Here is a 13937-nt window from a genome sequence, read left to right on the forward strand (position 1 = left end):
ATTCAAGAGCAGCTCCTTGGGAGTTGCCTGCAGATGACTACTTTGTTAGGTAAGCACTGAGTGTAGTACAGCTCAGCAATCTCACAAACAAAGGGATGTTCAGTTTTATCTAATACAATAAAACCAGCAAGTGCATTTAAAAATGCAAATAAAAGGCTTTTGCATGCACGCGCAAATCAACAGCCTAGAATTATATATAGGTTTAACATATTATTATTATTAGAAGCAAGGGAGTATATGAAGTAAAGCAAGTAAAAGTATTGTCCTCGGTGCTGGTACTTAAATTAGAAAACGGTACTACTGCTGTAGCTGCCTCTCATCGCTGAAAGTCTTGAGCCAGATTATGCTTAACAGCAAATTAAATTAAACAAACACAAATTAAATTATGATTCTTAATTCATTAGATACCCAACGCAACACGGCGAACACAGCCATTGTCATTCCTGTCAGACACTTGTGTAATAGCGTCTAAATGTAAATGCTGGTTTGTTTGATTATGACTATGTAGGCTACTGGCATTCCAATTTGACCAGCTTCAATCTTGGCAAGCTGTTTTTCAGCAAGCTCTAGCTGCAAAGGAAGTTTTATATAATCAAGCAGTATAAAATAAAGCTATTGCCCAAGTGGTAACCACCGTGGCTGAGAATGAAAGAAGTTTAGCCTCTGGATGTTAACCGCCATGCATTAAAAAGATGGTCTTGTGCAGTTTACTGGTGCTGATGGCTGCATGTGTCTCTTGTTCAACGAATCTCTAACGAAACTCTATCATAAAATTACATTATTTCCAATGACCTGTAGGGGGAGACTCCTCCGGCTGCAACTTGATTTATGAACTCAGCAGGCACTTTCCTAAATAGTTTACAGTTTAAATGACTAGTGGAAAAGCTTTCTTAGTATAGTAAGGTGCTCATTTGATAAACTACAGTGAAATTTAAAGTTTAATGAGAAAGCAGACCCTGTTATATCATCTATTTATATGATCACTACCATATAAGCTAATGGTGCTTTTGGCTTGCTGGTCTGATTGACCTCTTATTCACGACATCTAATCCCAAAACCTGGACGACCATGGTTAAAATGTCAAATTTAAAGTTTCAGAATGTTAGGACGAAAACCTGGTAGCTAGCATTTCAGTCCAACAAACACACCCTTCTTTTCCCTCCAGTTTATTCTAATTGTGAGCATTCGTTACTGTACTGAAGAAGGCTTAAACTAAGCAACTCCACCAATAAGGTTTTGTGCTTGGCTTGGTTTGTTTTTCAGAATGATCAGTCTACACTGAAAAAAGTGATATTGTCTCCTTTTAAATATAGCATATTATATTTTGGTATATCTTTTCAATTCAAATGAGTAATTCCTGTCTACATATCTAATTCGAGTAACTCCAGAATACATTCCCTGCGTTTTAATCCAATTAATTTTAGTTAATTAAATGTAGCTCAAAATGCTTAAGTATGTTTTTCATAGCCTCCTGCTGGGCCATTTTGCGCATGCGTTAGGACAGGCCACCATTTTGCACGCGGACTGAAGAAGCGGACTCTTTGTGTGCTGCAAGCGGGCTCAAGTTAATCGCACAACTTCATATAAAGGTGGTCTAGCTTCGGTAAGTAAACCTTTTACGGTCGTTTTTGTTTTATTTTTTTTACCTCAGTCAAAGCATGTTGACTCTTTAAGACGTGTGCACATGGAGAAAGAAGTCTAAGTAGTTGTACACCTCTGAACTTTGTCATGAATTTGACTTAAGCTAGCTATGTGCTCTATTAGCTACTGCTCTATTAAAAGAGTAATTGTATTGATGCGTTAAAATGTCATATGTTTTTAGCTTAGTTCTTGTGGCACACTTTGTACTAACAAATTATGTAACGAGGCAATTTCTCTGTAGTTAGCTGTAAAGTTCACTGTACAGTCGCCTGCAGTTTTAAGTGGAGAAATCGTCCCTCCCGCCACAACATTGGCATTAAGGAATAGTCGGGCGGGGGAGGGGGCTTCTGAACGCACCTGCACAGTCAGGGGTGCAGTAGGAAATAAGTAGGATTGGCGTTGCACAACGTCTTTTGTGCAGAAAAAAATAATGGTTGTAAACTGTGGAGGAGAATAACTCAGTGGTTGCCAAAAATGTGAGATCAAAAGGCACTGAGAGTGATGTTTGTCAGAACTGAAATTAACTCAGAAAAGAAGTTGCTTCACTTGATAGAGCTGTTGAGTGCAAGACCTGTCAGCGGTCTGGTTTAGCATTTGAAGCCTCGCTACGTGCTTCCAAACCGCTGCATTTAATCTCAGAGAAAACTAACACAGAGAAGTAAAGCAAGTGTGTAAGTTCATCTCTTTATGTTTGCATAGTATTTCCATGTTGAGCTTAACAACCGATGTATGGAGCCACAGCTGGACTGGCTGTCGGAGTTTTGTATTGAGGGGGAAAGGAAGCGATTTGTTTTATACTTCAGCTAGAATGAAAAAAGACACAAAGCTGGAGTTATTCGGTGTCTTCATGCTGAACAGCTAAAACTTCTTCCCTCATTCTCCCCCCTCCCTCTCCTGTTGCTACTTCAATCATGAAACTGATCGATTATCAGGTGATCGGCTTTTCTGTCGCTAGTCTCTCTCATTTGTTAGTCGCCCAGTTTGCGCTAGAAAGAGGAAAACGGCAGATAAACAACAGCAGCACGTTTAAGCTTGATAAGCTGTTGCTAGAATTTTTTAATATTACTTCTAGTATCCGCTTATGTTTTCTGGAGCCACAGCCGTAATAGCTGCTGGTCATGATAGTTTGGATATGTGGTGAGAAGGAAACATGAAGGTGAAACCAGGAGAAGTTTTTACTGAATCATTAGAGCTGAACAGGTGATGAAGAAACAGGTTTACATTTTAGGTCACATGAATGAGTTGAAGGGAAGTTATGAACTGTTTATGAGAGACAAATAACACCAGGATCCTTTTCTATGTAGCTGACATCTGGTAACTGTGCAGGGGCGGATCTAGCAAAGTTTTTGCCAGGGGCCAGGTAGGGCATTAACAGGGAAAGGGAGACACAAAGACATAATTTTCTTTCTTATTCTCATTTAAAATGTCTAGCTTTTAATAAATAATTATTCTAAATCTTACTACCAAAGTGGTGATCTGGTTAAATGTATAGAGATCCATTATTGTATGTAGTAAATATTAAGTCTAATATATGCCCTAGTAATAGTAGTACATATAGCACTTTTTCCTTTGGGAAGGTACGCTGTCTGCGCTGTCTGCAACTGTATTGAAGAAAAATGTTGAATCTAATTATTATAGAAAAATAATTGATTTCTGTGCATTAAAGTAGATTACGTCAATTAAGCATTATCAGGCGAAGGGTGCGGGGTGGTTTCCTAATATTTTTGCTGGGAGTTGGCAGTCCTATTAGTTAGTTTAATATTTCTATGTACTGTTTAGAATACCTGAATAAGGAGGATGGTGTAAGTTTTTTAGGTTGATCAGTATTGCTGAAGTATAAAATATTTTGGGTGCAGTGTATTTTTTGCATACAGGTATAACAGAATAGCTTTAATGTTTTGTTTTTAAAACTGAGTATGAACTTATACAAAATGCAGCAAAATATTTATAAAAACAGTTTTATTTATTATAAAATACACTATATCGGATTCATATCGGCATCGGCAGATAATCAAATTTATGATATCGGTATCGGACATAAAAAAGTGGTATCGTGCCATCTGTAGTTTGCACAGAGGCACAAGTAAGATTTGTTTTGTTACAAGGGAGTATCATGAAGTAATGCACTAATGGCTTGGAAACGGTAATTGTTTGTCTTTCTAAAGTTTTTATTTTTTATTTTTTTATTTGTCTTCCTTTTCTGGCAGATTTTCTTCCCCTTATGTGTTACTGTTTATTCAAGAAGATGGTGTTATTTTGGTAAGTACATGCAAATTCCTTACATATTTATCACAACAGTATTTGTCACAGTATTGCAGGGACAAGTTTATCTATCTCATCTTAAGGGTTCTTGTGATTATTAATATTGATATTAATTAATATCAATTAATATATATGATTAAATTTCTTTTATCCAGGACAAAAGAAAAAAAAACTTGCGAAAGTGAAATGAAAAACAGGAATTTAGTTCTTGTGAGTTAAGAGGATGCAGAGCATAGGGTTAGATGGAGGTGGATCATTCACTGTAGTGATCCCTGAAGGAAACAGCCAAGAGAAAAAGGATCAGATTGCAAAAAAAAATGTGGTTTGTTTGCATACATGAGTCTTTACGGTACCCACAGGACTCCTGAAGTATAAGTACTCTGAAGTTTGCAGAGCAATTTCAGAGATGTTTGGGGCTTACATGGCAAGCATGTTTTTAGTTGCACATCTAAATTTTCTCTGCTCTCTGTTGCTGATGGCAGAGTTCTGCCCCGCTGACCTCACAGGTGAGACACTCCCACCAGTGGACAAAGAGCACAGGAAAATGTGTTGCTAACCACCTGAAACAGACAAATATCTGCTTTTTAAAACCCTTTAAACCCGTTAAATGGACTGATGCCATTCATTTCTTCTTTGATTAACAGTAGTAACATCCTTCATGCACTGTATACTAACCCATATGATAATCATGCTTTATGAAGTGATGGCAATTGCATTGTAGCATTTAATGAAGAAATAACAAAATAATCATACCAATGATTAAGCACCAGTCTTCTTTGTGTGTGTGTGTGTGTGTGTGTGTGTGTGTGTGTGTGTGTGAGAGATACAGGTAAATGCTGAATTCCAGTGTATTACAACACTTCAACTGGAGATGACCTTCGCGGCACAGTTAGACAGAATTACACCTCAGTTGATGACAGTTTTCCAGAAGAAGGGCGGTGTTTCTGGGCAGAAACTTGCCCACCACTTGCAGATCATGCAAGAGGTAAATCTGAATATTGCAAATTCTATTTGGATTTCTTTTGTCTTAAGTGGCAGGTCACTGGTGAGTCCAATAAGCCGTTTTAGGTGACCAGCCAAGCAATCTAAATTTTGAAATTTCATATATAAATTTTATTTACTATGTTTGAACTGACATATGATAAAATTTACTTATTGCGAATTTCAGACATTGTTCTTTTTTCCAAATTGGTTTAATCAGCAACTCTCTTTAAACAGGCTGAAAGTGATGTTAAAGTGAAAAGGGAAGCAGTTCTCAGGGCACTTTGCCTCCACCTTGGTGAAGAGGACGGAAGCCTTATTCGGGAGTTCTTTGTAAGTCATTTAAGTCATTGTAAGCAAGTCATCTATACACACACTTTTTAGATAGATATCTGTGTGTGTGTGTATTATACACACACACACACACACAAACGACTAGATTGGAATTTAATTGTAGAGTTAATTGTTTTTTCTTTTACCTTTTTATTAAATGTTTAGGACATTGAAGGAGATGATATCCAGAGAGACCTGAAGAAGCACACCATGGGCATTTATGTCATCAACAGGGAGGATGGACAAAATGGACATTATGATGACATTGGAATATTTGTTGAAGGGGAGATAGTCATGGACAACATTGGATCTCTGGCGCAAGCTTGTGCATTGATGCTTGGAGTAATCTATGCACTAAACCTAGCCTTCCCCAAGGAATTGAAGGACTATTATGAATTCATTTAGAAAGTGTTGATGGGATTCGATGGTGAAAAGCTCTCCCCCAAAGTCTTTGGGCTGAAGAACAAAATTGCTACTGGATAGGAAGATTTCTAAAATAACACATCAAGAGAATGCTGTTATGTAAATTACCAATGACTGGTGCTCTTGTGAATAGGAGTGAAACTCTTGTACAACCATCATTTGTTCTGTGTTATGTTTCGATTGAACATTTTAACTTTCAATAATGAATGTTTCACGTGTGGTACATTTGAGTAGCTTGAAGAGCAACTTTGTAATTATTCAGTTATAGCTGCTGCCCTGCGTATAATCAGTGTTAACTCAACCGGATAAAAAAAAAAAAAAAAACCATTCATGATTACCACACTGGTAACACTTTAAAGACTATTAATTGTTTTGAAGCGAGTATGTTAGGTCAGAAAATATGTAAAACATTCAGAATCTTCAAGGAAGGACTAGAATGGAAAGACAGTGGTCAATAAGCAGTAAGGAAAACACAAGTTTAATTTTAAGTCTAATTACCTTATTAAAATACAGCATGTCTGAAACTGGTTAGTTTGTGGATGCATCAGTTTCTAATTGTGATACATTATACTGCTGGTAGTGTTTTATTCTTTTATGTAAGGAGTTTGTTTGTTTTTTTTTTCTTTTTTAGAGGAAGAGAAACATTGGTTAACATTTCTCTTGTCTGTTGTTTCTGTTTTGTTTGAATACAGCTTTTTAAAGCTACTAGTTCATAGGCAAAAGTTTTGTAATTTGTATTATACAAATTGCAGCAATTTCCCTTAGAGATGTGGATTCTTATTCTGTTTGCAACAAATTTTGCATTAATAAATGATGTGAAAGAATGTTGTAGTTTTCATTATTGACGTTTTTAAAAACTACAAATCAGGGTAAGCAATATTTTTTAAGTAAACTTAACTTAATTGAAATAGAGAGAAATTAACAATTTGATTGATTTGAATATAAGTTTGGGACATAAGTGTAAAGGAAACAAATTATTCTGGTACATTTAACACGACCTTAGTTGGACTTACTAATAATATTTGACTAAGACGTATCCACAACAGTTAAGTTAAAGTAGCTTAAAAATATATGTTGGTTTTACTCGCTTAAATTAAATTCAGTGTACTTAAAAAATATTTCTGGATTCAAACAAATTTATTTCGTGCAACCACTTGTCATAAAAAAATTGAGTAAATTGAACAAAACATTTTTTTCAGTGTAAAGAAAGTCATGGACAGATTTGCACAAACAATTATTTATCTCTGGGCAAAAAGTTCCCACTATATCGTCACAAAAAACATTAGACTGATGGAAGAGAAAATGGGTAATGCTGTCTTGATCTTCGAGACAATACTTAAAACTAGCCTAGATGGAGCTAGCCTTTTGGATGCAGAGACTGGAAATTTTCCACTTCATCAGGAGTATGCAGTCTTTGATTGTTCTTGTTGCAAAGTGTTTAATGAAAGTCACAAATCAGATGATTTATAATATAGTTATTTTCATATAGGTTTCTATACAATCTCACTGCTTGTTTGTAACCAGAGGAGTCTCCCCCTGCTGGTCATTATAACAAATTAAAGACACTTTTTGCATTGCCTCTGCTTTTCAGACCCGAAGGCCAAGCTGTGCTTACTACATGCTTCTGCTGTTCCCAAGCGACAAGAAAACAATCATTATTCACCTCACAGTGTTTGGCATAACCATGAGATTCTGGCCTGGTAATACCGTTAGCCCCCCCATCACCACCACCACACACACGTCTTAATTTGGAAAAGCAGGTTTGTTTTGAAGCAGTAAGTCTTTGAATTTGTGTCATAAATGGAACATTTTTGAGTTTCAGTGCAGAACACTCTTAAAATTGTATTTAATAACAGATCTGTACCACAGTGATTTAAAGTGCTTTATTGCGATGCTCTGCACACCTCAGGTGGCAAATACTTTCGCTTCTCCTGACGCCTTCATGACTTTAAAAAGTCATTCAAACATGCATAATATGTTATCTCGCAAAGTTTCTCACCAGCTTCTTACTAAAGAGGACACTCTACTTGTTCCAGCTTTCTTCAAGGATGGCTGGATTACCTCTATCTTTCCGAGCGCGAGTGCCAGAAATGATTTGTTCCATCTGTCCTCTTTTAACCAAAATCCTCTGCCTAATATGAAATCCCTATATGTAGGCCAGTGGATGGTGATAAGCATACTTAGCCAACTGTGAGCAAATTTGAGAATGTTTGGGTGTCTGTGAAAGAAAGCCAGAGTAAACATTGTTCTTCCTTGTGCTCATTCTGCAAGCCCAATTGTCTTGCTTCGCTGGCTGCTTCAGTTTGTTTCTTCTACTGTTCACGTCTCCTCGCCACTCTGTGCCACAGATTTCCAAGGTTCCCAAGGTCTCTGTGTGAATTCAGCAACACCTCGTAACTCGTGGTCAGACGGACATGTCCAGTGCACAGCAGCATGTTACACGTATGCAGCACAGTCCACTCCCCTGGGGGGGTTACTCTCTGCCAGGCTGCGACGTTGCTGTCCAAACTAATGTCCCAAGAGTACATCATAGTGTGTTACCTATGAAGCCAGCATGCTGTCAGTCCAGTGGAAACACCTGGCCCGCAGATAGGCATATTCTCCAAGTGCATAAATGAAATTAAGAATAAAAGAAAAGGACACGTTAACTTCTCCTGGGCAAAGACAGAAAATGAAGTGACGCAGATAGATGACAGATTCTTTCTTTTAAAAGCAATGTGCTAAAAGAAAAAAAAAGTGCTAGACGGAAGAGCCGAGAGACAGCAATATCTGACCTCTTTAGAGATGAGAGATGAGATGAAAGGGAGCGATACAGTGGTGCAGCGCAGAAGGAGGGAGAGAACAAGGGGGAAAGAGTTGCGCGACAACAGTCGGGATTAACAGCACAGGGTTTCTTCACACAGGAAAAAGCGGGCGCACGAATCTGCACCTGCGCACGTGCACGTGGAGGTGTGTGTGTGTGTGTGCGCACCCACGCGAAGGAGTACGTGTACGGCTGGGATTGTTTCATGCGCGCCAGTGACAAGATTGCTTCAGTGACGGATGCAAACACATATGCAAACTATGAGAAACAATTACTCTCACATGTGTGAGAAGATTACTGAAGCATGTTAATATGATTGAAATTGAAATGCTCATGTTGCCAGAGCAGCACACACACGCGTGTACGCGTGCATAAATAAACACACACACACACACACAGATCCATACAAATGGAATTCCCCCATTCAGAGCCTCCTCCTTAAACTTTCTGTGCATAGCTACAAACACTCACACACTCACACATGCACACACACACACAATCCTGCTCATGACAAATGTGCAATGAAAGCACGCTGCTGGAACCTGCAACGCCACACCACCGACAAACCAATCTGAGCTTCTCACTCTGTAAGCTTCTCATAAAGCTGCCCAGTATCAGTAAATGACTCCCACACCTGCAGTAAAGCAAAAATCCAGAAATCACTAGATTTCTCACACACACTCACACTCACAAATCAGCAGGGGCACACCCCCACTGCTGGAATATGTGCACACACACACACACACACACACGCCTGCCGAGTATGTAAACAAAATGTATGCAGGCACGTGTGTGCACGCATGCGAGGACCATTCAGCGGGCTGATGGGAGCCAAAACAAAACAATAAGTCAAATATGTCCTCGCTGCCAACGTCCACTGCACGCAATCAACACAGACACTTGTACGCTGCTTTTTAAATCTCACCTCTTCTCTGATTTGCCTAACTCTCCATCTCTATGGTGATGCTGCAAGAAGGCTGCTGATGAGATTGCTGTACTATCTTCCATCAGGACACAGAACTGAGTCACACATACCTCATCTCTCTCTCTCTCTTCCTGTTTTCCTTCTGTGTTGTCTTCCCACAAGTGCTCGCTCCCTCTTCCCAAGCTATTCCTTCATGTCGCTTCCTCCCATTCTTCCATCCCTCTGGCATTCATGTTTGCTTTTTTTTTTTTTAATTCCCACCTCTCTGTCACTGCTTCTCAGTGAGCTTCGCACCGTTCCCCTTCCTCTGTGCAGAGTCCATCTGCTCCTCTCTTGTCTCCCTTTCCTCTCCAGCTCACCTCTTTCTCTCTCTCTCTCTCTCTCTCTCCTCCTCCTCCTCTCTGGTTGTGTCTTCCTCTATTTCACCCTCCTCTTTTCTCGTAGATTCATGCCTTTCACGTGGGAACCCTTTTATCCATCCCTCACAGCTTTCAGCTCCGCTGTGCCTACCTAGTTGTCTGAGCGTTTGTTCTGTGTGTGGAAGTGAAAGGACAGGAGGGGGAGTAAGAAGGCAAGAGTGAGCAAACAGGCAGTTATCGTCTCAGATGCTCCTCTCAGTTCTCCCCGTCCTGCTCCTTTTTTGCTCTCTCGCCTTTTCTCTCTGCATCTCTTCATCATGACCTCCTCTCCATGTCGCCATGCAAGCCCCCTGTCTCCTTGTAAGCAAAAGGAGGGAGGGGAGCGAAGAGAGGCTGGGGGAGAAGGAGTGTGGGATGGAGAGTAGGAGGTAGGGGGAGGTGGAGCTAGTGAGTCGGTCTAATTAAAAAGCAGAGTATGTACGGCTGCAGAGAGCGAAGAGAGGAGACAGTGAGAGGAGGAGAGGGGAGGAGAGAGGGAAGGAAAGTGATCTAGGGGGCGGATCTAAGGGACATGGAGGAAAGAAGCAAAAGAAGCAGTCAGTGGGGGGTAGAAATGAAGAGCATGGGGTTGTTTAAGGGGGCGGTGGTACGTAGAGGCTAGTAGTGCGAGGTGGAGGAAAGGAACGATCTGACAGGACACCAAGGTCAGCTGGAGAGGAACGCAGAAAGGTCATTCATGGAGAGGGGGAGGAAGGAGGGGGAGAGAAGCAGGGAGAAGGCGATAGAAACAGACAGGTAGAATTATTCTACAGATATCTCCCATATGAGCGGGGGCAGCAGAGCAGGGGGGAACCGTGACCAGCAGGATAATAGAGACACATGGACAATGGCCCTCAAAGGCAGAGGAAGCTCCGTAGTCAATGAAGGTTAAACTGCTCCCATGGTTTCAGGCCTCTGGATTAACATGCATAAGTGCCGTGCATGCAAATTAAAAAGGAAAAAACACCGACCTGTATTACATCAATCGCAGATTTTTTCTTTTCACCTCATTTTCTTTCCTGCCTAAAGTTCCAAGCTCACTTTTTGTTTTTCGGTGGGGCGAGGGGGTGCTGACCAACTGATGTACATCGAAACTATCATCGCTATACTGGCTGTTATTACCTGAGGCTAGGCAGCAGAAACCACTGTACTCTGCAGAGATAGAGAGATAAAGTCTACACCTAAATGCCTTCAGGGCTGAGACACCTCATCCCATTTTATCAGCTCTGATCACTTATCTTGTCCCATCTCCTCCATCGCGATCAGACTTACATTAACATCCCAGCAAATCTTGTTGGGGTTTTTTTTCCCTAATGTCTAAGATGTTCTGTTTTTTGTTTTTCTAGAACTGTATGGATTTAAAGTGCAATCACATGCATAAAGTGCATAATGACTCCCAGTGATTTTAGAGCAAGTGGAGCTGAATGGAGAGGCACTCCCCTGCAACATACATACAGAACAGGATATAATATACTATAATGCATGGGTACATGTGAATACTAAGGCTTGCAGCTACATGCACTACTACAGATACTGCATTTAACTTCCTGGCAGACAGACTAATATATAAAAAATATATATCTTTGCTTTCCCTGGAAATTGCCACTCAACATCTGCATCCCAGTACTTAAGCAGAGTGACACAGTGTTTGAAAGGATCACCCAGGGTCGCACGCTGGATTGAGAGCTTCAATTTGCACGACCGAAGCCACTTTGACGCCTTCGAGAGTTAAAAGAGCTCGTAATGTTAGAATCAATGTCTGCGGCTGTCAGCGTGGTGGAACGGCAGATGGAGCAGCGGAGGATGATGACAGGAGGACAGACTCAGTGAGGCATCTAAACAGACAGAGCAGGCTGCTGATTAAAGCGAGGACCTTGAGTTTACGGACAACAAAGAGCTTCTGCTGGCGGAGCTTCAGGTGGTGTTTAGCATACTGTCCATTAAATTTTGATGACGTTTGAGGCTCTCTAAAGTCTCATGCGCTTCACTGTGGATTATGAGTTGCGTGAGGGTCAAGCCATTTTTAGGAGATCTTAAAAGCAGCTCTTTATAGCTTCAGAGACTTTCAGATATGGAGGCCGTGCGCACACTGCTTTATGAAGAGCCACATTTTTTTGGTGCTAGTCCACAACTTCAAATTCCACTGTGGTGATCCTTTGACTTTTTCCATCTAGTGCTAATATGAAGCAGAATTTCACTTTATTCAAATACTTTGGTTTGTGACCAAGCACAGCCACACAAAGCTACAAGTTTATATTCTGCACAGAGCTGTCATTTTAAACCCTTTGCTTGGCTTTCTCTGGCTTTGTGCTGCCCACGGTTACCATGCACTTGGGTGAGACGGGGGATTGTAATTATTATTTAAACTAATCCAACGGTGGCCTGCTTGCACTCAGTCAGATCTTGTTTTCAGAGAGCACCTACAGAGCCACCAAAGGAACACCACTAGTTTCCCGTGGCACTCATTAATCAGCCTTTGTGTGTCTGCAGACAAAAAAAAAAGACTTTTAAGCAGATCCTATAATGTACACTCAGATCAAGTCATCAATCACAGCCTAATACAAGGTTTGAGGCAAGGGGGCATGTCTAATGGTGATATCTAACTGTAGCCATTACCTGAAAAGCTTTTATTATTTTTGCTATCTTCTTTTCAAACATGATGGATGAACGAGGTGGCGAGTCATTTGCCGGACCTGAGTACAGCTGGCATCTCCCTCTTTGATCTGAGCCATGCCCAGGACAGTGTCAGATATCTTTAGTTGCTTTGATGGATGAGGAGAACTTTTCCCGCTTTGTTTCTGGGCTGAATAATGACTTTCCGTGTCTGTCCCCTCGTCTCGAAACAAGGCTGGAGGTCAGAAGGGAAAATGCTGCTTGGCAACATAATAGATGGGTGAGAAGATGGACTGTGAAAATCGAGAGGTTTCTGGCTACTGCTGTTGCCCTAACAAAACATTGCATCATCCCTAATGCCGGGGCCTCACGTCCACCCTCAAATAATAAGTCTTGGAAAGTGATTTACAAAACAGTTTAGAGGCTCTAAACCAGTTTTACTTGGATCAATGAAATGCCGCGCAGCATGTGGCGGCTCTAGCTTTAATAGAGGTAAATAAAATTGCCTCGGGACGTGGTGCTTTTTAAGGCCTCTTTCCACCAGGTGGGGATGTTGTTCATAAAGTGTTGGGCAGTGTTGCGTCACAATACACTTTTCCAAATGATTCAGGAAAAGAAAAGCAAATCTATTTCACCAAAATGCTCTTTTAACTCATTGGACACTCAAGGGCTTTATGTTTGCTAAATTAGAAACTACTAGCAACTATCAGAATAAACGTGATGATCATGGTTATTTTTTCCTTTTCTTGCACGACTGTGCGCATCCTCCTGTGATGAATGAAATCCAGCAGAGCCTCTGTACCGCCAAGCGTCTTAAAGAAATGTCGCAGAAACAGATGAATCACTGGCCATGGGGTTTATTTGATGCAGAGCAGAAAACAGAAAAATCTGACACACGTTCCTGATTTAATTCATTCAAACTTTTTCCCCCTTTCCCTCTTTCCCTTATGTTCCAGGTACATGTAGCTGATAAAGTGATGATGCAGCAACCATGAACGCCCTGATCTGCTTTGGTCCGTTTCATTTGATGTTTTTAAGGCGCACATCAAAGACGACTCTCCAGGATGTTCAGCTTGCCAAAGATTAAAAAGGGAGGACGTTAGAAGTGTTTTTTAGAGTTGAGCAATGACCTTATCTTAGAGACCTATGAAGCTGTGATTTTATCATAGAAAAAAAAATGCAATAATTATAACAGATGTGCCAGTATTTGAAAATATTTTAGTTTGGTTATAGATAATATCAAACAGCAGACATTTTGCATGAGCCTCCTTAGGCTGAAATGTGAAAGCTGTAACACAAATCAAAGATACATATTTTAAAAGTGTGTGCGTGTGCCATTACTTTCATGTACTCTATCATTAGTTAGAAACAAAGGCAGATCTTATTGTTTCCCTGCATTCTCTCTGTTGCCTTTAGCCTGCAGTATTATTTTGGGCTTGTGGAAATAACAGGTGGGCACTTTATGGGGTTGCTGTTGTTGTAGCTTGGAGATTATAAAAGTGGACTAGTTGTCTGAAAGATGCTGGTTTGATGGCAGATGCTGTCATGTCTTCCTCCT

The 13937-nt window shown here is 40.4% G+C and overlaps 2 protein-coding genes across 4 annotated transcripts in view; one reads left to right on the top strand and one right to left on the bottom strand.

Moving 5' to 3' along the window:
• LOC147326123 (uncharacterized) overlaps positions 1 to 10093 on the bottom strand; it is a 49316-nt gene extending 39223 nt beyond the window's left edge. For 2 of the 3 annotated variants that reach the window (XM_086301089.1, XM_086301087.1), the window contains exon 1: positions 9479 to 10093. The gene's annotated coding sequence lies outside the window, so the exon portion shown is untranslated. Of the gene's footprint in view, positions 1 to 9368 lie in introns of all 3 variants that reach the window. The other variant, XM_086301088.1, reaches the window with a different exon arrangement.
• On the top strand, positions 1435 to 6464 carry LOC147326124 (uncharacterized). The gene is made up of 5 exons (XM_086301091.1): positions 1435 to 1603; positions 3849 to 3900; positions 4733 to 4888; positions 5122 to 5217; positions 5383 to 6464. The coding sequence occupies exons 3-5, from the start codon at positions 4775 to 4777 to the stop codon at positions 5620 to 5622; spliced, it is 450 nt and encodes a 149-aa protein (XP_086157217.1). The 5' UTR covers positions 1435 to 1603; positions 3849 to 3900; positions 4733 to 4774; the 3' UTR covers positions 5623 to 6464.
• Positions 10094 to 13937: the final 3844 nt, after the last annotated feature.

The sequence above is a fragment of the Aulonocara sp. 'chitande type north' Nkhata Bay genome, linkage group LG7 (assembly GCF_057382095.1).
Source record: "Aulonocara sp. 'chitande type north' Nkhata Bay isolate Kocher_YH1m ecotype deep benthic linkage group LG7, A_spYH_male_GT1.1, whole genome shotgun sequence".
Classification (NCBI taxonomy): Eukaryota; Metazoa; Chordata; class Actinopteri; order Cichliformes; family Cichlidae; genus Aulonocara; species Aulonocara sp. 'chitande type north' Nkhata Bay.

Coding starts and splice junctions, on each gene's coding strand:
- LOC147326124 (XM_086301091.1), top strand. CDS start 4,775: ATGACCTTCGCGGCACAGTTAGACAGAATTACACCTCAGTTGATGACA. Junction 4,889..5,121: donor ACTTGCAGATCATGCAAGAG/GTAAATCTGAAT, acceptor CTCTTTAAACAG/GCTGAAAGTGATGTTAAAGT. Junction 5,218..5,382: donor GCCTTATTCGGGAGTTCTTT/GTAAGTCATTTA, acceptor TTAAATGTTTAG/GACATTGAAGGAGATGATAT.